Source organism: Urocampus carinirostris, chromosome 12 (genome assembly GCF_059441175.1).
Source record: "Urocampus carinirostris isolate Australia breed hairy pipefish chromosome 12, RoL_Ucar_1.0, whole genome shotgun sequence".
In the NCBI taxonomy this organism is placed as follows: domain Eukaryota; kingdom Metazoa; phylum Chordata; class Actinopteri; order Syngnathiformes; family Syngnathidae; genus Urocampus; species Urocampus carinirostris.
In genome coordinates this window covers 27,988,046-28,012,233 of record NC_142360.1, presented here as the reverse complement: position 1 = coordinate 28,012,233, position 24,188 = coordinate 27,988,046, and the positions used below count along the sequence as shown (strand labels likewise).

The 24,188-nt window shown below is 40.9% G+C and overlaps 1 protein-coding gene across 3 annotated transcripts in view; it reads left to right on the top strand.

Moving 5' to 3' along the window:
* The window catches only part of lrrc7 (leucine rich repeat containing 7), a 146,938-nt gene that overhangs the window by 41,668 nt on the left and 81,082 nt on the right, over nt 1–24,188 (top strand). For all 3 annotated transcript variants that reach the window (XM_088350533.1, XM_088350532.1, XM_088350531.1), the window contains exons 2-5: nt 13,518–13,720; nt 19,816–19,933; nt 20,493–20,571; nt 21,474–21,563. In XM_088350533.1, coding sequence (XP_088206659.1) covers nt 13,518–13,720; nt 19,816–19,933; nt 20,493–20,571; nt 21,474–21,563 — 490 coding nt within the window. The remainder of the gene's footprint in view (nt 1–13,517; nt 13,721–19,815; nt 19,934–20,492; nt 20,572–21,473; nt 21,564–24,188) is intronic.

The following is a 24,188-nucleotide window of genomic DNA, read 5'->3' as shown; positions in this document are numbered from 1 at the left end:
TGCAGAAGAAAATGGGTTGCCTACAATGAACAGTTTATACCAGGCTTGTCTAATATCCGGCCCGGGGGCCAGTTACGGCCGTGATCAGCTTTTTACTGGCCCGCGGACTCAGTCAAGTCAAGTCATGTTTATTTGTGACGCCCTTAATCACAAGAGGTCTGAAAGGGCAGCACATATTATTGCAAACTATTATTACACCATCCCCTGATCTAAAACCTACATAAAGGCAAGGAAAAACTCAACCTCAGCATGAGGAAAATGAGGAATTAAATTAATAATTTGTGGCCTTCCAGTAATGTTGATTGCACTATGAAATACACTTGTGCCGAAACAAAATTCCCAATTCATGGTGATAGCCCTTTGGCCAAATGCCCTCGACTTTCTATAAGAATTTTAGCCCACCCCATTTCTGGCATGGCAACTGTTAATAGAAAAAGGATAGTTGACTGTGAGGGCAGCCGCTTCCAAGACAACATAAAAGAGTATTTTTTCACTGAACTCCGATATCAAGAGTCACTGCCAGACAAAACACCCTGACTACAAAAAGCTGACGGGAAATGAACGCTGTGGAAATGTGAAGCAACTGGAAGCTGTTTAAGTGGCAGCCCTTTTTCGTTGGGTCAAATGAGAAAATTCAGCAAAATTCCGCAAAATTTTCACATAGTAATTTTTTTAGAAACTGATTCAGAAAAATGCCAGGCTGAATCGTCGGCCCTCATACATTTAAGCCTACGAAATCCGGCCCGCTTTCTGAAAAGTTTGGACACGCCTGGTTTATACAATATGCTGCAGAGATTCTTTGATGGAAGGTTTGACCACAGACATCATTTAAGAAACATTGAAGGTTCTGCCACATTTTTAATGATGCCACAATTTAGTTATCATAGGAGAAGTGTGTGTCTAGGTCTGGGGTCGGCAACCCGTGGCTCAGGAGCCGTATGTGGCTCTTTAGTGCTGCAAAGTGGCTCCATGGCACTTATGGTGAAGGGAAATATATATTTCTTTCGATATGAATTCATGTAGGAGGACAAACATGACAAAAAATAACATTTTCCAAAGCTGTAAATATTTGTTGAATATATATTACATTTCAACTCCGTGTATTTCTATGTAACTATGAGCTCCTTTGCTTGGTTTCCTCTCTCCCGTCTTTCCTGTTAGAGCCAAGTGGAGCCCCGATTTAACACTGTACTCCTAATCTTAACACAGACGTCACCAGGGTTGGGTAGGGTTACTTTAACTTGATTACTTTCAATTACCTTTGGATTACTCCGATACCAAATCTGCTAGTAAAAGACAAAAGAAACTAAATTTGAATAAAATGATGACTCACAACACGTGGTAAGCTTTCTCTTCTGGCTTTGATCTCTTTGATCCCCGGCAAAACTAACATAAAATGCGATAGAAACAAAATGAAAATAAATCCAAACAGCTTGCCAACATCATTTTTGCCGTTCCTTGTGTTCCGTTACTCCCCAAGCCTGCACAAAATGTAGTCATTTTATTCATATTTAGTTTCTTTTGTCTTTTATTAGCGTATTAATATTGGAGTAATCCAAAAGTAATTGAAAATAATCCAGTTAGAGTAACCCTACCCAACCCTGGTCTTGGACAAGTACAGCCTGGTGTTGTCCTCCCGGACAAAAATACGTTTTTTATCCTTGATTGCAGTATTTGGTGACATTTTTACCAAATAACTTTGCTTGCACCTTGTTTTTGAAACCATTATAAAGGACAAAAATAAACCTGTTAAGTAACAGCTGTTAGGAGACAAATTCTAAGTGGTATATTTGTATTGATATGGGACACAGGCTCTGGCAAAGAATATTATTTCCTAGATTCAGATCATCTTATGTCACGCAGTGAAATAAAATATGCTGAAGAATGTAGTTTTGTATGAACATCATTTTAGCCGTTCCATGTATTCCGTTTCACCCCAAGCCTGCACAAAATTTAGTCATTTGATTCCTATTTAGTTTCTTTTGTCTTTTATTAGCATATTTGGTATTGGAGTAACCCAAAAGTAATTGAAAGTAATCCAGTTAAAGTAACCCTACCCAACACTGAAAGTCACATAGAACGGGTAAGATGCTGTCATAAGCACTTTTTTAAGTAACAAAATAGTTGTTTTTATGAAGTGATTTCAGATTGTTGTCAGTATAGGTTCTAAAACAAACACGAGAGAGAGAAGATGCTGCTGTTGTGTTTTACACATGCACTGACTTGCTTCACATTTGCACAGAAATCAAGCCTAAACTGCATTAATGTGATTTTATTTAACTTTACCTTTTCAAAAGGCTGCTGTTTTTTTTTTAATATAAATATTCATGATTTTATTGCACTGTTTTTGATGTCCAGATAAGGGGCCCGTTATGCACGTTCCTTTGTGTTTTTATGACATCAAAATTAAAATTCTTATTGAATTTCATTAAGAAATGAAGCTTACTCTAATTTGTCAATGTCAAGACCAGAACGGAAACAGGACCCACTCGCGTAACGTTTCTCACAGTTTTATTGGGAAGAATGGAAAGAAGCGCACACACGATTCTGAGATCGCTGGTCGCGGGGAGTAGGTTGCTCGGACGCGGAAGTGGGACTTGCGATGGCGTTGTCGGGAACGGAAAAAACGGGTCAGTAGCCGGGAAAGAAGAGCAAAACCGAGATCGGGATCGGAAACGGAAAAGTCGAAAAGTCAGGAGAGGAGAGTAGACGTGGTCGAGATAAAAAAAACGGATCGTTATTCGGGGCGGGAGACCAGACGTGGTCTACAATAATACAGATCGTAACAGGAGACTAACAGGAGCAACAAAACGGCGAAAATGGATTTGCTGTGTAAAAACAGAGATTCGCAGACGGACCGACCAAAGGGGACTGACAGGACCGAGTTTAAATACGGACTGGGAGCCAATATGTCAATAAGCTGCAGCTGGCGCCACACGGGCGGGGCCAATTGGGCGCCATGGCAACCATGACAGTCAAATATTGCAAGGATGTTAAACTTGAGGAGGTATCCTACAATAGACTAGTCACGTGGTGCATTTAACTTAAAAATTTTGATAGTAGGCTAATATTGACCCTTTGCACTCAAGTGACCTGACCACGTGATAACACCATGACGGACGGTAGTAAACAGTAGAAAACAGTGGACGAGGCCATTAGACTGTAGACAAGAACAACAAAAGCAGCTATACTAGTCAACACTGTTGGCAATGAGTAGTCAAATCAATATCGTGCAACTGTCGGATCAGGTGGCTCACCATTTTTGGAAAGCACAGAAAGCGCTATTCGAGAAACCGCGGAAAGCATTTGCAATGCTAGCTACAGTCGTCCTCCTGACATATTCACACATCTAAATAAATCGTCCAAGTTGCCTGACTTCAGTCCGCACTGTTTGTACCACTATATTGTAGATCAAGGGTCAGCAACCTATGACAGGCGTGCCACTGCTGGCACACGAGGGGTTATCCAGTGGCACGCGAGCGCACGGCAAAATAATAATGATTACCGTAAATTCCTGACTATAGAGCGCACCTGATTATAAGCCGCACCCACCACATTTTGAGAGGATAACCGCTTTTGTACTTACACAAGCCGCACCTGCATATAAGCCGCATGCGCCCACATTAAAACATGTAACACAATCACAAATTTAACCCAAACCCGACTTTAAGTCCCTCGATTGTAACTGAATATGAAGTACACAGTCCAAAAACAACAACCGGCAAATTGAACGTAAAATGATACCAATACTTAAAATATGACGCAGACCTGCAGAGTCCGGGTCCCGTTAAAAATAATCCAAGGAAAAAAAAGAGTATATTTCCAAAGGTAAGGGTGGGAAAAATATATATATCCACTATTGTCCGCTGCGTCCACAAACACGTCTCACCTTTACTCCACTTCCCATCAGCCCCCGTTGTATTCGCCCCTTCTTTTTGATTCGCCCGTGGAAAACATATCAGAATAAGTCTCTAAAATAAATACATTACAAAAATATACAGTTGCAAATACATATTATACATGGGTACACATATTTACAAAGAAAGACGGTACACCGAGAGAGTTTTCAAAGCTTTAATAATAATATTATAACTTTCAAACCGTGCCTGTGAAGGGTAGCAAAACGCTATAAGCAACACGCTCGCAACACAGTAAACGGGACTGTTAAAAAAACATACCGTACATGTAGAAATACCGGCAAACCGTGCTCATCTTCCTCCTTATAACTGACGTCATTAAAGTCGTCTTCCCCAGTATGGGAAAAAGACTTTGTCATATAGACCTCGTCCTATATGTCCCTTTGTTCAAAAACACGCCAGCAACACACTCGCATATATTCCACCGGTCTAAATCTTACCTTTTGTACTCGAGCGCCGCTGGCGGCTGTTAGAAAAAAATACATAAATTGGCCGCATCACTGAATAAGCCGCAGGGTTGAACATTTGGGAAAAAAGTAGCGGCTTATAGTCCGGAATTTACAGTATATTTTGACCGGAAATTTAGACATTTTCAGTTGCGTGCCGTGTCATTTAGAGGCTTCACGTTAGCGCCCCTCCTCCTGTGCTTCGTGTGTCATTGTGTGTTTGCGCCACGCCTCGCAGAGGAGAGATCCGTGTTTAAACCCAGGTAACGAAACACACACGCACGAATAGTGACTGCTACTTGAGCGAAAACATCTCGGTCTTTCCAGCCAGCGTGGACAGACGAATGAGGCTTTGTGACAAAAATGACCGTACTGTTTTGTGCATTATGCACAGCAAGTGTTAAACGAGACGAAACATGAATATGAATTCAAAGATGAGTCTGACATGGCGGAGACATGAAAACGCGCAGTGTTCAGTTACGGCAAAAATGAAAAAATTTGTCACTGCTACAAACGCCACCACTGAAGCAAGCTATCACATTGCTCACTGCATAGCAAAGCACAGAAAACCATTTACTGATGGCGAATATTTTAAAGAAGCGCGTGTGTTTGCGTGTATGCGTGTGTTGGTCAGTTATACGATTAAAATGTCTATCCATGTTGTATATTTGGACTGGTGTAAAATGACAGCTCTGTTGGATATTAAAAAAATGTTGTGCGAGTCATTAATCTTGGTGTGGCACACTGATTTGCAAGGAAATTTGAAAGTGGCACTCCATACCAAAAAGGTTGCTGACCCCTGTTGTAAATAGAGTATCCCCATACATCGGTGCTGATCTAAAAGCTTGTAAAAGTCTGGATGCGTACCAGTACTTTCAGCTTTATGGTAGCGCACATAACAGTTTTCAGTGCATGTGATATTTGGGTTATTACAGTTTTGAATCGCTGGTTGATCGCAATAAAAGCTTTTCATTTGGGGCGGCAGTGGCTCAGGAGGTAGAGCGCTCGTCTTGGGATCAAGAGATCGCAGTTCGAATCCCGGCTCCTCCGTGTTACATCTCGAAGTGTCCTTGGGTAAGACACTGAACCCCTAATGCCCCCAATAAGCAGGTTAGCGCCTTACATGGCTGCACGGCCGCTATTGGGAAATGTGAAGCACACTGTAAAGCGCTTTGGGAAGTCTTGACTTGAAAAGCGCTATATAAATGCAGATCATTTCATTTCATTTAATTTCATTTACATAGTAAGAAATGACAACGGTAAGACACCAACATAGCTAGTGTTGGGAATTAATATCAAAATGTACCGTTTACCAAATTGTTCGAATTAGTTATCTGACTCCATTAACCAAACACAACCTAGATTCACCCAACAATTTATGCGCACTCGTTTCTTGAGAGAAAAGATGAACAAGAAAGCCGACATTTTCACACGGCGGCAGAATTAATTTCATTAACAATTTAACTAAGTGTACTCCATCGAAAACTGCCAAATTAGTGTCGTTGGAGTCTCTGGGAAGCCCTCTTCTGAAGTCATTTCGCTCTCTCCTATTCACCATCTTCTCCCTGCATAATGGCGTACCGACTCCTTCCATGGGCGTGCCAAGGAAGCCCCCCCTGGGCTTCACCATCTCGTCAAAGAGCGTCGCGATGTCTGGAATACTCAAAACAACACCGAGCGTTTCTACGTCATCAGGGCCTTTTTTGCGTCTGGATGTGCTGATCATCTTATCAGCCTTACGTCCCGTTCCCGCCGTTCCTGTAAACAATATTTTCTTCCAGGGTGCCCTGACATCGCACCACAGCCCAGCCAGTGAATATCTTTTGCATTAAATGTAATTTGTATTCGATTGTATAAAATCCTTTATAGTCAAATGTATAAAACCCTTCACTATTTAGCACTAGCTAACTTATTATTTTATTTCAGTCCAAGTTTTTCCCTACATCATGTATAATATACCAGTGGCATGCCATGAGTTTCACCCTTGGGCCTTCACCCCAGTTCGAATTAGTCATCCAGAAGACATGACAGCTGCACCGTCACAACACTGTGCCACAACATTACCCAGACAATCATTTCCCACCAAAAATCCAATAATCAGACCTGCAATGTCCTCGGCCTGTTCCGTCTGTCGTCTCATCCGCCACGACAGAGATCTACGGTCTGTGGTGTTACACAACTCAAATCAATTTATTCCCTCTCTCATTTCTTCCTGGTACCCCATATCTACCAACCACATTTTCAACCATTCCATCACCCACTCTAGCATTCAGGTCACCTAGTATTACCACTTTCCACCCCTCTTTCGCACTTGCCACACATTCGGACAAATCCTTCCAGAACTCCTCTCTCTCCTCAGCATTTCTTTCTGAACCAGGTCCATATGCAACATCCATACTTCTACACCCCACATTAAGATCAAAGCGGCGCTGCCACGAGCGGCTGCCTTTTCCAGCAGCTGCCCTATTGTTTTATTGTCTGCTCCTATCTTCGGTGTTTTTCTTCCCGTTTTGACAACTGCACTATGGATTACTTTTATCCTATGGACATGGGTTTTAGCGCACAAAAATGCGTTTATTCAAGGAATCAACTCCTTGCCCTGAAGAATTCTCGTGCCGGCGTGATGAAGGGGCCTATCGTGGAAGAAGAGCCGGAGCTAGCTAAGCGACTAGCGTCGTTATAAGTCTTCGGTACCGTCCGTAATCATGGTAAATGCGAACTCACGACCAAATAAGATCATCGAGTGCTGGTGGAAAACATCGAAGCGCACAGGGAGCGCAGTTGCTGTGTTTTGCGGAAACGTGGCTCACGTTTAGCATTCCGGACGCTAACGTGTAGCCACCCGGAGCTACCCGGAGCTATCCGGCTTCAACGCCGCTATACAGAGACACGAAAGCCGGGGGGAATCGGAGAGGAGGCGGACTTGCTAACACGAGGTGGTGTATCCCTGGATTTTCACAAAGAAAAGATTTCCATCTGCCGCAGGGATGTCGAACTTTTGGACCAGCGTGACGTCATGCACTCCGCTACAAGCACCACTAGGGCATCATGTTAATCTGTTAATAAACAACGGGGTAGACTGCTGGAAGTGTGAATTTCCCTACTGGGATGAATAAAGTATCTATCTATCTATCTATCTATTAATCGCAACCACATCAATCTGGAAGATATCTCTTTCCGCTCCACCAGTTTTTCCTTTGCTTTCTTACTCACAAGCACAGCCACTTCTTCTCTAGCATGTCCACCTGTAACTCCAGAATTTCTACCATACATACCTCCAAGCTGTATTTCACCCTTTCCTATCATCTTTGTTTCACTCAAGGCTAACACATCAACCTACCTTTTTCTTCCACTCAATCGCTTTACTTCCACATCCTCTTACATTTAGTGACCTATAACTAGGGTTTGCGAGACCTTTTGGTCTCCGCCCCCTTTCTTTGACTTGCTGTCTATTAGGGAGTAGAGATAGCGATCCCCAGCCCAGTCCCCTCGCTTCCTCCACCTTAGTCGTCCCTCATGAAACGCAGTGGACCACAGTGGGAGAATTCTCCTACCTCCCAGAGGGAGAGTGCCCCTCACCACGGGACTTAAAAAAATGGAGTTGTTCCAATGCTAAACTATACTAAATTATAATACAATTTATTTTTACACTCTCCATACACTCATTTAAACTTGGAACCTTTTTACAGTAAGCAATTTTAAAGTCAAGCAACTGGAATCCCTGCGTAAAACCACAAAATGTCCATTTAAAGTACGTTCTGACTTCTCAGTCCAGCAACAAATGAACAGTTTTCTGTTTTTTTAACTTATTGTATTATCTGGACTTATAAGTCAAAAATCAAATGTATGGGAAGGTGTGCAGCCCATTACATTTGGTGTAAAAATGGCACATCATTTGACCCAAAAAACCATGATGCTAACAGTAAGGTAAGGCGCCCGCTTTGAGACTGGGAGGTCGGTGGTTCGCGCCCCGGCCGAGTCATTCCTAAGACTTAAAAAGTGGTCGGCGGCGCCCTCTGTTGGCTGCGGCTGCATCGGCTCGCTACAACGGGTCAGGTGCAATCGACATTTCGTTCTGTGTACATTGTTACACAGAATGACAATACAAGGAAATTATTATTATTATTATTATTATTAGTAACCCATGGTAGGGGCAGTGTGATGGACTGGGGCTGCTTTTGCTGACTTCGGACCAGGACAACTTGCTGTGGTTGATGGAATAATGTGTCTACCACAGGATCCTGAAGGACAATGTTCGTTTGTGCCCTCAAACTCAAGTGCTCTTTGATCATGCTGCAGCACAAAAACACACCAGCAAGTCTACCTCTTAATGGCTGAACAACCCCAAAATGAAGTTTCTAGAGTGACCAAGTCAAAGTCTGGATATAAATCCGATTGAGATGCTATGGTGTTGTCGTGTCCAGCATGGTCGCCGTGGCGACCGGCTGGCCCCGCCCCCTGGGCACCGGCTGTAGTAGATCAGCTAATTTGCGTCTGTGCTACTTAAGGGTGGGTTGTGGGTATTGCGGGGGCGGGTTCACTTGCATTTTCTGTTCTGTTTTGCTCTGTCCTGTTTTGTTTGATTCGAAGGAAACCTGTGTTTTCACGTTTTGAGTAAAAGCCTGTTTTTGTTCTGTTTTGTCCCGGAGTTTTGGACGACTTTTATTTTGCTAAATAAAAGTTCTGATCGTCAACGCAAACGAGTTCTCCCTTCCTGCCTCCTGCCTCCGTTCTGGTCCGGTCCTCGTGACAGGTGTGCCATTAAACGGGCAGTTAAGACTAGAAAAGCAGTTGGGCAAATTTAAAACCATTTTGCAGAGAAGAGTGGGCCAAAATTCCTCAATAGCATTGTAAGACTCATTTCCAATTATTGTCAAGGTTTCCTTCTGTTATCGTTGCCAAAGGTGGCCCAACTCGCTAATAGGTTCAGGGGGCAATTACTTTTTCACGTAGGGCCAGATAGGTATTGATTGTGCCTTGATAAATGGAACCAACATATCCAAACTGTATTTCGTATTTCTTTGGGTTGTCTCTGTATGATATTCAAATTGGTTTAACTATTTGAAACCTTTTGTCAGTCAAAAATATGCAAAAAAACCCAGCAGAAATCAGAAATGGGCTAAATACATTTTCACAGCACTGTAGTTTGCACTGAAAGCAGGTAAGACTGCAGTTCATTAAACGATGATATGTTGGAATTGAAATTCTACAGGGCAGCACGGCGGCGCAGTGGTTAGCGCTTGTGCGGCACAGTTCATGTCATGGGAACCTGTCGTGGGTTCAAACCCAGCTCCAGACTTCCTGTGCGGAGTTTGCATGTTCCCCCGTGCTTGCGTGGGTTTCTTCCGGGCACTCCCACGTTCCAAAAACATGCATTTCAGGTGAATTGGTCGGTCCCTGGGTGTGAATGAGCGAATGAGTTGTCTGTCCCTGTGTGCCCTGCGATTGGCTGGCAACCAGTTCAGGGTGTCCCCTGCCCACTGCCCGGAGATGGCTGGGATGAGCTCCAGCCCCTCCGCGACCCTACTGAGGTTAAACGGTATGGCTAATGAGATGAGATGAGATGGGATGAAATTCTACAGGAGCCAAGTACAAAGGTACTTGACACATATATTTTCCACCTGTTTCATTCTACCCTTACTGCTCAGGCGCCCCTGGTGGCCGGTAGAAAAAATGCATAAATTAGCCCCATCTTTGCATAAGCCGCAGGGTTGAAAAGTCGCAGCTTATACTCTAAATTTTGCCGTAATAGATTAGGTCTGCGTTTTAAGCACTCATTAAATATTAAGTTTTGTTCTATTGCTGTATTTGTATATTTTTTAGCATTCTTGCAGTATTTCTGTTTACTTTTTTTTGTATTACTGTAGTTTTATCTTTGTAATATTTCTCCAGTAGTATTTACGCAGTAGTATTTTTGCAGTATTTTGGTAGTCTCTCCATAGAACTTGTGAAGTACATCTAGTATTTGTGTACTATTGCTGTAATTGTATTTTTAAGTATGCTGTTGTAATCTTTCTAAAGTTGTTTTCATGTAGTATTTCTCTAGTGCGCATGATGCATTTCCACAGTTAATTTCTTTGTAGTATATCATAGGTACTTTTGTACTATTATAGTAGTTGTTACAGTATTTCTGTTGTAGGCTTTGTGTTGTTCTATTTTTGAAGTATTTCTGTAGTAGAGTTTTTGCATTAAAGTATGACAGTATTCGTATTTTGTAGTATTTCTGTAGTATGTTTGAAGTATTTCTACAGTAGACGTTTGTAGTATATAATTAGTATTTTTGTACTATTATTGTAGTTGTTGCAGTATTTCTGTTGTAGGCTTTGTGTTGTTCTATTTTTAAAGTATTTCTGTAGTAGAGTTTTTGCATTAAAGTATGACAGTATTAGTATTTTGTAGTATTTCTGTAGTATGTTTGAAGTATTTCCACAGTAGACGTTTGTAGTATATAATTAGTATTTTTGTACTATTATTGTAGTTGTTTATTTTTGCAATGTAGTGGTATTTTTATAGTATTTCTATTATTATATTTCTGTTATAGTATGTTTGTATTTCCGTAAGTAGTATTTTGAAGTAGCATTTCTGTCGATTCAGAATTTTTATTGTCATTGTCAAAGAACAAAGAGCAGTATTTCAGTAGTATTTCCATAGCAATATTTTTCTAGTATGTCCTTGGCATTTTTGTAATATACTGTAGTTGTAGTTCAGTAGTATTTCTTGTTTAACATTAGTTATATAGTTTTATTCATATTATAGTATAACTGTTGTAGTAATTTATAGTATTTCTATCGTATTTTTTTCTTTTTAGAATGAAAAAAAACAATATATTAGGACACTGTTGTAAGCGTCTAAATTTGATATTTAGGGTTGTAGGAATTATGTAATATTTTTTGTAGTATTTCTGTAGCAGTATTTTTGTTGTATATAGAGCAGGAGTGTCAAACTCATTTTAACTCGGGGGGCCACGCAATAGAACAAACATTCTGTCGGGGGCCGGACTAGTAAGAGAGAAAGGAAAAAAGAGAGAAAGAAATAAGAGAAAGAGGAAAGGAAAAGGAGAGAGGGCGGGACAAAGAAAGAAAAACAGACTAGAGGGAGAGAGCGTGAGAAACAAAAGATAAAAAGTCGTGAGAGAGGGGGAAAAGAAAGGGAGAGGAAGAAAGAAATCCAAAGAAAAATAGAAAGACAGAAGGAGAGAATGAGAAAAGAAAGCATGAAGGGTAGGAAGAGAGAAAGAGAAAAGAGAGAAAAGGAAAAAAGGAAGTTAGAGCAAAAGAGGTTAAAAGACACACAGAGAGAAAGAGACAAAGAGCAACAAAGGAAGAGAAAAAGAGAGACACAGAGAGTGAAAGAGACAGAGACAGAGTGGGAGAAAAGGGGTGGAAGAGAGAGAGAGAGAAAGAGAGAGAGAAAGAGAGAGAGAAAGAGAGAGAGAAAGAGAGAGAGTGAGAGAGAGACAGACAGACACAGAGACAGAGAGAGAGAGAGAGAGAGAGAAATACAAGTACAGCGTATTTGTTGGAGGCACCTGGCTTTGGCAACACCAAGTTGACATATTTCAACCTGCAGCTTGTTTTTCTCTTGCGCTTCTCTGAGTGCTGTCTCGCGGGCCGGATTCAATCCCTTAGCGGGCCTGATCTGGCCCGCGGGCCGCTTGTTTGACACCTGTGATATAGAGGAACAAAGAAGGCACTAGGAAAAACATGTTGTTTAATGAGTAATACTTTTTTTGGGACTATTTTTTTATATTGTCATTCTATTTTGTCTATTTTCGTTTTGGGAGGCCGTATAAAAAAGCCTGGTGGGCTGCAAGTGAGCAAGGGGGAAAACAGGCACTTTTCTTGAAATCAAATGTCATATTTACATAAGCGATTGAAATTGACACACATATTTAATAGAATGTAACTTATAAGTGGAGATATTGGCCCTCTAGCAAAACAACCTCCTCCACCACTAGGCTGGCCGTCTTATTTTCTCGATTGAGGAAGTAAAAGAATAGACCAAGCCCTTCCCTCAAGGGGGTTAGCTGCTTTCTCATCATCGGCTGGGGGTTCAACTGAACAATGAGCCGGACCTCCGTCGCATTACCCTCGCGGTGGTAATGTATGGTTGAGGTAGCGGCCTACATGGTAGAAAAGAAACTGTCACAGAGGCCAGACTAGTGGATTAGAGAGAGAGAGAACGAGACAGAAAAGGGGAAAACAAGGGAGAGATTGGGAGCAAGAGAGAGAGAGAGAGAGAGAGATAGAGAGTGTAAAAGAGAGAGAGAGAGAGAGAGAGAGAGAGAGAGAGAGAGAGAGAGAGAGAAATAGAGTGCAAAAGAGTGAAGAAGACAGAATGAATAAGTAAGAGACATAAAGAACAAGACAGACAAAAAGTTAGAAAGAGAACGAGGATGATAGAGAACAAGAAAGGGAGATGGAGAAAAAGACAGAGAAAAAGAGATACCTGAGCAAGACATACCTGAGCCCAGTCTCCATTTACCCGTCCCTAATCATCCAAAAACTGCTTGGACAGCTCCATTTTTGCTTCAGGTTTGGATATTAAAAGTTTTATTTTGTTTGGACATGTTGTTTGTTCCTTGACCCCTTGTTTGTTTGTTACTTTGTTCCTCGTATTTCCATTTCCATTTTGGTCTTTGTTTTTGGGTATGGATCTTGTCAGGTTTGATTTGGTTGGGTCATCTTATCTGTTGAAAGTTTTATTTTGTTTGGACATGTTGTTTGTTCCGTGACCCCTTGTTTGTTTGTTACTTTGTTCCTCGCATTTCAATTTCCATTTTGGTCTTTTTTTTATTATGGATCTTGTCAGGTTTGATTTTGTTGGGTCATGTTATTTATTGAAAGTTTTATTTTGTTTGGACATGTTATTTGTTCCGTGACCCCATGTTTGTTTATTACTTTGTTCCTCGTATTCCCATTTCCATTTTGGTCTTTGTTTTTAGTATGGATCTTGTCAGGTTTGATTTTGTTGGGTCATGTTACTTGTTTGTGACCAGTTTTTTTGTCTGTTACTTTGTGCCTGGTTTTGTTATTAAATAACATACTTTTTTGAGCACATCGTTTAGTGAATAAGTGCAAATCCAGAGACAGCCTGTCACGGAGTACAAAATTATGATATTCACAGAGCTGCTCTTTTCTTATTGTTCTTTTAGTGCAGTGTCTGGAAATGACAACCAAAAGGAAGCTGATTGGCCGGCTGGTGCCATGCCGTTGTTTCCGTGGTGAAGAGGAAGTAATCTCCGTGTTGGACTACTCTCACTGCAGTCTACAGCAAGTCCCCAAGGAAATATTTAGCTTCGAGAGAACCCTGGAGGAGCTCTACCTGGACGCCAACCAGATTGAGGAACTACCCAAGGTACATCTGAAATCAACATTCAATGTTCCCTCTAATTTTCCACAGGCCTGAGGTTCTTTTGTGGCATAATACTAACATTTTTGGGAGCTTATTTATTCGGTAATGTCAAAGATAGTCATTATTAAGACTCTTTGGTGGCTGTATTTATACAGATAAAATACATATATTGTTAAAAACTAAAAATGTTGGTTGAAAAAAGGAAAGAGGGAGCCCAAACGGTGGGCGTGGTTTATTATACGTCAGTGAAAACAGTACACACACGAGCACGACTTCACAATAAAAGAATATAAGATTGATAAACGTACAAGAGATATAATTAGACTGATTATTGAAACGTTGTTTTATGTGTGTGTGTGTGTGAGAAAGATTGTTTATGTATTTAGGAATATAAAAACAAGTTATTTTCATTAGACTGTATTCTGAGAGATTTACATCCAAAACGGCCAACTTGTCAGTTGCACGATACACAACTGTATTTAATCACATTTTTTTAGTCAAAGTACAATGTTGGCAACAAGATTGATTTGGTATAATTGGAAATTATTTGAATGCAACACAAACTTTTTCTTCTTTTTCCCTGTTTTTTTCTATTTCTTTTTAATTCCTTTAAAAAAATCTCATTGCGTTTATTTTTCCTAGCTGTTACTTTTTTCTTTTTGTTCTCTATTTACTTTTTTCCTTTGATTCTTTCTTTTCTTTTTTTCTGGCTTTTTTTCTGAATTTTTCCTTCTTTTTTCTCTTCCTTTTGATTCTTTTTTTTCTCAGCTTTTCACTACTTTTTCATTTTGGTATTTTTTTTCTTTTCTGTTCTGTCCTTTAAGTCATTTTTTTGTGCACAAATGTACATAATATTTGGTTGTGTAGGGATTAAAGAAGCAAAAACAACCTGAAAAGCCATTTGGGACCTGAAAGAGCCGGTTCTTTTTAGTGAGCCGAGCCAAAGAAGCCGGTTCTCGAAAAACTCTACTGACTTTACTCAACTTCGTTCTCCTCAACCCGTGTATTTTTGCCTTCGTGCACTGTAACTTTGACTTAATTTGCTTCTTAATTAGCAATTTCGAGCCCTGATTTTTGTGAGCTTGGCTAGATTTTCATATGCGCAGAAAAGCTCTGGGTTAGAGGGAACATTGTCAACATTTACGATTGATTGGGTCACTGATATTCAATTGAGGTTATGATTTGTGCAATTTAGATCATGGTTCCTAGCACATTTTTCGCCCGAATTGCAAACTTGCACCCTCTATGTGTTTAGTAAAGCATCGTCACACAACCAGCTCAACTACGTGAGCCATGAAACTGTAATCCATCTTTGCTAACTTTAGTAGAAACTCAAAATAAGGCGAGAAGACATCAATGGATTTCGAACGTGCAGGGAGGACCGGGAGAGGACCTTTTAGCTAAGAGAATTCAATCCTGTGATAAAGTCAAACTAAGAAACTGACCTCCGACGAAATCTCCTTTGCGTTTTTCCAATAACAAAAACAGAATAAACTTTAAAATCTTCTAGACTAGTGGTCCTCAACTGGTCTGACTTGAGGACCCACCGTCCCACCCCTACGACAAGCTGCGTCCTAAATTCAAGAACAAATTTCCTTTTCTCAATTTTTTTAATGAAAGGATTGTTCAGTCTAAAGCAGAGATAGTAGACCATATCCACCGTTTTTCAAAGAACAAAATGACCGGTAAAACCAAAACGACGCATACAAACATTTCATATAAATCGTCACCTCAAAACTGCTTTAAACAGCCACATACATAAATGCACGTAAAATAATAATAAAACGTTTAAGTAAAAGATAATTATTAATTATATATATACATATATAATAAAAAATAATATAATATTCATGTGGAAAACATAACACCTAAAATAGAGAACAGGCTTTATCCTGCTGGTTTTCATAGAATATTGAATTTAATATGTACAGATTGGCAACAGCAATTCCAAATTTATGAGATTTAGCTGTGGAGTTCCTCAGGGGCTTGTGCTAAGGCCTTTATTTTTCGGTAAATAACTGAATCTTGCAATGTATCGTTGAAATGTATGTCTTTTATGTAACGAATTCTATTCGCTGGCGACACCACAAAACTAGGCTTTGGTGCGGATCTACAAGAACTACAGAGAGATTTGGGGCAATACATACAGGAGCAATACAGAAACACGCCCATTAGACTACAGCAGAAAGCTGTTAGCACAATATCGGGAACAAATAACATACAAACTGTTTTTAAAATCAAACAGGTTAAAACATGATGTAGATAAACGTAATTTTTTATTATTAGAATATTAAGCAAGAAAGCACCAAATCTCGAAATATATTCAAAAGTTCAAACAGGAAGGGGTCTCAAACCTGATTTTCATGGGAGCTGCCATAGCAGGGTTCACATTCAACGACAAGAGTCCTGATTGAAAAAAATCCCAATTTTCTCAAATGCTGGTCTACTGGTGATACCAAGAGCCAAGAAGAGAACCGCATGTTCGAGAGTGTTCTTCATTCAGGCCCTGGTCATCCCGGAAGGGGGATTACCTCATGTGCTGTCCTGTCTCAAGGTTTCCTCATTTTCCTCATGTTGAGGTTTGGAGTTTTTCCTTGCCCTCATGTAGGTTTTAGATCAGGGGATGGTGTCATAATAGTCTGTGGTTTGCAATAATCTGTGGTCTGTGCAGCTCTTAGAGACAAATACATTTTAGAATAAAAATAAAGTTTAAAAATGAAACAGATATTGTAAATCGGGGCGGCACGGTGAGTGCGTGGTTAGCATGCAGCCCCACAGTGCTGAGGTCCAGGGTTTGAGTCCAGCTGCAGCAGCATGTTCTCCCCGTGCTTTTGTGGGTATCCTTCGGGCATTCCTTTTTCGTCCCACATTTCAAAAACATGCATTTCAGGATAATTGGCCAGTCCAAATTGTGCCTAGGTCTCTGTGCGTCTCTGTTCAGGTCATCCTCTGCCCACTGCCGATAGATAGCTGGGATGGGCTCTAGCACACCCGCGACCCTACTGTGCATAAGTGGCGCAGAAAATGAATGGGCTGAGAATTAATAGGAAAATAAACGAATCAATCAAGTCAAAATTAAATTATTATAATTTAGATGGGGGCAGCACGGCGGCGCAGTGGTTAGCGCGTGTGCGGCACAGTTCTAAGGTCTTGGGAACCTCCTGTGTGGGTTCAAATCCAGCTATACCGGACTTACTGTGCGGAGTTTGTATGTTCTCCCCGTGCTTGCGTGGGTTTCCTTCGGGCACTCCGGTTTCCTCCCACATTCCAAAGACATACATTTCAGGTGGATTGGCCGGTCCAAATTGTCCCTAGGTGTTAATGAGCGAGTTGTCTGTCCCTGTGTGCCCTGCGATTGGCTGGCAACCAGTTCAGGGTGTCCCCTGCCCACTGCCCGATGATTGCTGGGTTGGGCTCCAGCCCCCCCGCGACCCTACTGAGGATAAGCGGTGCAGCTAATGAGATGAGATGAGATAATTTAGATGTATGACTTTTGTATGTCTGCACATATGTATGTCCTAATACATGTCCTCTATTTTTTAACATGGCTTCTTGCAAAATAATCATGGTAAGATTTAACTGCTGTCTGCAAATAGAGCCAATTTGTGTTTTATAACCATGTTCAAGCAGACAAAACCTGTTTACGACACTTATCTCAAAGCTAGAAGGCCACCTAAAGTTATTTACAAGGTGAATCCACTATCCTTTAAGCTTCAGTTCAACGGCTGTGGGCTGCCACTGGCCCTTACACCGCATATTTGAGACCCCCAATTTAAGTCAAGTCAAGGCAAGTCATTTTTATTTGTGACGCCCTTAATCACAAAGAGTCTCAAAGGGCTGCACAGGTTATTGCACAGACTATTATTTCAGACTATTATGACACCATCCCCTGATCTGAAACCAACATGAGGGCAAGGGAAAACTCAAAAGAAATTCATAATTTCAAAGTCAAGTATGTTGGCACAAGATTGAAGACCCACTAGAATACATAATCATTTATGGAATGATTTAGTTGATGACCTTAAAAAATGTCTCTATTTTATACAACCTAAAAATATACATACCGTATACCATGACTAGACCTATTACTGACAAATGGGGGTTTTAAGGCTTTCACTGCCATGCATAAATGTCATTTTTTGGGGTAGGGTTTTTATTTTCCTTGTTTTGTTTTGAAATTTTAATAAAACTAGGCAATTATAAGCTTCTGTTTCAGCCTACTCCGTTTGGGCTGATAATTTTCTCATCTCATCTCATTAGCCGTACTGCTTATCCTCATTAGGGTCGCGGGGGGGCTGGAGCCCATCCCAGCCATCTCCGGGCAGTGGGCAGGGGACACCCTGAACTGGTTGCCAGCCAATCGCAGGGCACACAGGGACAGACAACTCATTCGCTCGTTCACACCTAGGGACAATTTGGACCGGCCAATTCACCTAAAATGCATGTTTTTGGAACGTGGGAGGAAACCGGAGTGCCCGGAGGAAACCCACGCAAGCACGGGGAGAACATACAAACTCCGCACAGGAAGTCTGGAGCTGAATTTGAACCCACGACAGGTTCCCATGACATGAACTGTGCCGCACAAGCGCTAACCACTGCGCCGCCGTGCTGCCCGCTGATAATTTTGTGTTGTATTATTGTTTTCACTGCTGATTAAAGTGTTCTTATGGGTGCTTGAAATCCTCGAAAATGCTTGAATTCTCACGTTGTGTTTTCAAGGTCAGGAAAATGCTTGAATTTGCTTGCAATTGTTTCCATTGCCCTGTCTAAGGGCAGTGTGACTCGAAAAATGAAAAAGTGTGCGTTTAAAAATGATGGCGATGGTGGCTACAGTCCTCATTATTGAGTTGTCATGTGAAGCATCGCATTCAAGAAGTTTATCAATCTAGTCATGGGAATTTTCTTAACTGGGAATTTTTCACAACTGAAATGTTGTTGTTCTGTCAGATAATTTATGGATGATTTTGTCCTGCTGAGTGCTGTGTTCTAAAGGATTGTTATAAATGTTATCACATTAAAAGGACATTGTTTATGTCAAGTACCAGGAAATAGGAAGCAGAACCCACTCGCGTAACGTTATTCACAGTTTATTGGGGAGAAGAGAAAGGATCGCACACTCGATCCGGAGATTGTTGGTCGCGGGGAGTACATTGCTCGGAACGCTGAAGTGGTCAAAATCAACGGCGATGTGTTTTGAGCTGCGTTGTTTTTTAGCTCTGTTCCGAGTTGTTTACGTCACATATTTCGATTCATGCGACGATTCAAGATCACGATTACAAAGATAAGCACATATTAACTACTGCGTTGAAAAAAAACGCGAATGATGGCTGTGTAAAATGTGAGCCCTATATTTCTAGACGACGGTGCCGGGGCAACCAGACTGTGGAGAATAGTGCCAAATTGCAACACAGTCGTGACAAGTCACCTTTTTGTGTTGTTGTCATTGGTGTTCAGACTGCATTCGCTTGTTATTGTTTATCCAAGATAAAAGTAAACGTCAACAACCTTACATAGACGCCGGCGATACAGAAAAAGAGGGTACAGTTAGTGAGGGATAACTTCCGCAGAGGTGCAATTCTGATGTTTAAATTGAGGATTCCGATTTTGAAGGAAAAATGTGAAAAATTGTATGTTATAAATGTTTAGTTACAGCAAACTTCTGCTTTTGTCATGTACAGCATGGTCGCCGTGGCGACCGGCTGGCCCCGCCCCCTGGGCACCGGCTCTAGCAGATCGTCTAATTTGCGTGTGTGCTTCTTAAAGGCGGGTTTTGGGGATTGCCGGTTGCTGGTTCGTTGCGTTTTCTGTTCTGCATTTATCTGTTCTGTTTGACTTGAGGAAACCTGTGTTTGCCCGTTCTGAGTAAAAGCCCGTTTTGTGAGTATTCCTAGTCTGAGTTCACTGTTTTCCAAAAAAACAAGAATAAGCCGACTCATATTTAAAACTGCAGTGTTCACAATGTAGCAAAATACTCGAACAGTTTACTTCTAGAAATTCCTCAATCTTATTTGGATTTTTACCTCTAAGATAAAAAGTAGTCTGCAACCTTTCTGAATTGTCTTAAATGTCTTTGTCTTTCTCCGTTGATTGTTTTTTAGCAACTCTTCAGCTGCCAGGCCTTAAAGAAGCTCAGCATGCCTGACAACGACCTTTCCAACCTTCCGACAACAATTGCCAGCTTGGTTAACCTCAAAGAGCTTGACATCAGTAAAAATGGTAAGAACATCCATCCATCCATTATCTGCACCGCTTATCCTCAGTAGGGTCACGGGGGTGCTGGAGCCCATCCCAGCCATCTTCGGGCAGTGGGCAGGGGACACCCTGAACTCATTCACACCAAGGGACAATTTGGACCGGCCAATTAACTTAACATGCATGTTTTTGGAATGTGGGAGGAAAACGGAGTGCCCGGAGGAAACCCTAGCAAAGACCGGGCGAACATGCAAACTCCGCACAGGAAGGTTGGCACCGCGTGTCCGGCACAGTTCTGAGGTCATGAGATCGAACCTCCTAGGTGTGAATGAGCGAGTGAATTGTCTGTCCCTGTGTGCCCTGCGACTGGCTGGCAACCAGTTCAGGGTGTCCCCTACCCACTGCCCGAGGATAGCTGGGATGGGCTCCAGCACCCCCGCGACCCTACTGAGGATAAAGCGGTGCAAATGATGGATGGATGGATGGAATGTTGGCAAGGAATTTTCCAGATTCCTTACTGTGTTCTAAGTTCTCATATCTCAGCTGCTTTGTCGTGAATTCCAACATTTACCTTTTCTTACAGGCATCCAGGAGTTTCCAGATAATATTAAATGCTGTAAAGGCCTATCCGTGGTTGAGGCCAGTGTCAACCCCATCACCAAGTAAGAGAAATTGTACAAGAAATGATCAAATTCAACTTTTTCAACTGGACAATGTTGCTATGTCAGGGTTGGGTAGGGTTACTTTCATTTGATTACTTTTAATTACTTTTGGATTACTCCAATACCAAATATGCTAATAAAAGACAAAAGAAACTAAATATGAATAAAATGATGACTCACAACACGTGGTAAGCTTTCTCTCCTGGCTTTGATCTCTTTGATCTCCGGCAAAACGAACATCAAATGCGACAGAAACAAAATGAAAATAAATCCAAACATCATTTTTGCCGTTCCGTGTATTCCGTTACTCCCCAAGCCTGCACAAAATTTACTCATTTTATTCATATTTAGTTTCTTATGTCTTTTATTAGCATATTTGGTATTGAAATAATCCAAAAGTAATTGAAAGTAATCAAGTTAAAGTAACCCTACCCAACCCTGTACATAAAAAAATGCATGTATACACGATAGTTCATGTATTATTATCGTTATTGTTCAAATCAATTTTGTTGTTTTTTGGAATGAAGCATTTTCCCCACTATGAGGCACAAAGTCATAAACTGTCACGGTTGCCATGGCGCCCAATCGGCCCCGCCCATGGACACCAGCTGGAACTTGTTGACAAATTGCTCCCTGTCACTACTTAAACGCTGTCTTGTGAGTCGTTGTTTGTCGGAGCACTCTGTTTTGACACTTCAAGCCCTGAGAATCTCCGTTTTTCCTGCGTTTTTGCTCTTGTTTTGCCCTCGCCACGATCCGTTTGATTTCGACCACTTCCGCGTTCCGAGCAATCTACTCCCCGCGATCGAGTGCGCGATCCTTTCTCTGTTCAGCTTTAAACGCCGTGTTTTATTTCCCACCCCTTTCGATGTACGGTTCTCAATCTTTTTCTTGCCTTCCAGGCTCCCAGATGGTTTCACACAGCTCCTGAATCTGACTCAGCTTTTCTTAAACGATGCCTTCCTGGAGTACTTGCCAGCAAACTTTGGCAGGTAATTTCTTGAATGCTACCTGTGCGGTCTTACATGTAGGATTTTTATTTTTTTTTTCAGTCTTTTCCGAACTGTGCATCCGCTTGAAATGCTGTGAATATTATGGAAATTAACATACCAAGTATGGCTAGTTTTGTATAAGTTTTGGGAGGACATTATAATTCATCATGTAAAATCCATTGGGTGGCCAAATGCAGGACTTGTTAGCACGTCCGCCTCACAGTTCAGGGGGTCAATTCCAGCTACCAGCCTCCCTGTGTGGAGTTTGCATGTTCTCCCTTTGCCTGCGTGTTTTCTTTTCAGGGAATTCTGTTTTTTTGACACATTCCAAAAAGCTAATTGGTGGGACCAAATTGTCCCAAGGTACGAGTGAGCGTGTGACTGGTTGTGTCTCTGTTGGCAACTAGTTCAGGGTGTGCCCTGCCCACTGCCCGAAGTTGGGTGGGATGGGATCCAGCATCTTCGGGACCCCAGCAATTTTCCCTCTAATTTTCCACGGGTCTGAGTGTTCACACAAAGTCGGTGAGCAACGCTTGAAACAACAGTGAGCAACCATAATCCCAAGTGTGGCAACTAAATCATTATCAAACAAGTCCAAAACTTGACATCAAGTTACATTTTGAGTTTCCGGCAATGCAAAATGATTTTTGTCTTTTGAATGAATCGACTCATGTACTATTGCAAAGGTTGTACGGCCTACAAACGTCGTTTGTTCTTACAATTCTTTCACAAGATATCCATTTCTTTTTATTTCCTGATATATTTTGTCGCATAATATTTACATTTTTGGGGGCTTATTGAGTCGGTTGCAAGATACAGAACTGTACTTAATCACATCTTTTAGTGGAAGTACAATGTTGGCAACAAGATTCACTTGATATCATTGGAAATGATTTGAATGCAACACAAACTTTTTCTTCTTTTTTCCGTGTTTTTTTTTCTCCTTTTTTAAAAATTCCTTTAAAAAAGATCTTATTGTGTTTCTTTTTTCCGAGCCGTTACTTTTTTTTGTTCTCTATTTACTTTTTTCCTACATTTCTTTCTTTTCTTTTTTTCTGGCTTTTTTCTAAATGTTTCCTTCCTTTTTTATCTTCCTTTTTTTTCTCAGCTTTTCACTACTTTTTCATTTTGGTATTTTTTTCTTTTTTGTTCTATTCCTCCATTCCTTTAAGTCATTTCGTGCATAATTTTACATAATATTTGGTCATGTTGGGATTAAAGAAGCAAAAACAACCTGAAGGGCCGTGCAATGGAAATGATTTGACATTGAATTTGGACAAAACCAAAGAAATGATTATTGACTTTCGGACGAAAAACAAAAACCAGAAGGAATCTTTACTTATCAATGGCAAAAGAGTCGAGCAGGTGGAACATTTCAAACTTCTCGGGACTTTTATTTCAGAAAATCTAAGCTGGTCACTGAACTCGGAGAAAATTCTAAAGAAGGCACGCCAAAGAACTTTCTTCCTAAGAAAGTTGAACTCCTACAATGTTCATCAGGAAGTACTAGTCAATTTTTATCGTGCGATTATTGAAAGTGTTTTAGCAAATTCTATTATTGTTTGGTTTGGTCGAATCACAAAGAAAGATCTGTCGAAGTTCAATTCTGTAATCCGCACAGCGGAAAAGATTGTGGGCACCGGTCTGCCATCCCTGGAATCTATATATAATGATAGAGTTTTGAAACGTACCTCAATATTCTTAAGGATGAGAGTCATCCTGGTAATGATCATTTTCATCTGTTACGGAGCGGTAGACGCTTGAAGTCATTCAAGGGTACTAAAAGGTTTACAAACAGTTTTTACCCGAGTGCTGTCCGAATTTTTAATATTTGTAAATTGTAATTTCTGTTTTTCGTTTTATATTCGGAATGTTGAATGTTGTTAAATTTTAAAATTCTCACTGAGCCGAGACAACGAGACAATTTCCGAGGATTTTTATGTGAAGATTATTGGTTGAATAAACTAACTAACTAGGACCCGAAAGAGCCGGTTCCTTTTAGTGAGCCGAGCCGAAGAAGCCGGTTCTCGACAAACTCTACTAACTTTACTCAACTTCGTTCTACTTCGACTCGACTTCAAAATACCGCATTTAGGACACAACGTCGGGGGAACCCGTGTATTTTTACCTTCATGCACTGTAACTTTGACTTAAGTCGCTTCTTAATTAGTAATTTTGAGCCCTCATTTTTGTGCGCCGGCTAGATTTTCTTGTGCGCCGAGAATGTGCGAGCAGTGCGCAGCTTAGAGGGAACACTGGACCCCAGTAATGATCAGAGGTACGAAAAAGGGATGGATGTTAGATCCAAATGCACTTTTAACATTAAAGTTGATTAAAAAAATACACCAAAAGGCCTACATTCGAAACAGGACAATGCAATTGTCTGTTTTTCTAAATGTTTCAAATCCCTGACCTTTGCCAATGTGTTTTATTATTTGAATGTAGGATGACATTACAGATATTCAATTTGGGATATTCAGTTAGATAACTGAAAGTCTTTAACAAAGGTTTTGTCACACCTAGAGGTGAGAAGGCATTGTCTGACTGCATTTTGCATTTTATTATTATATAGCGCTTTTCAAGTCAATGACTTCCCAAAGCGCTTTACAATGTGCTCCACATTTC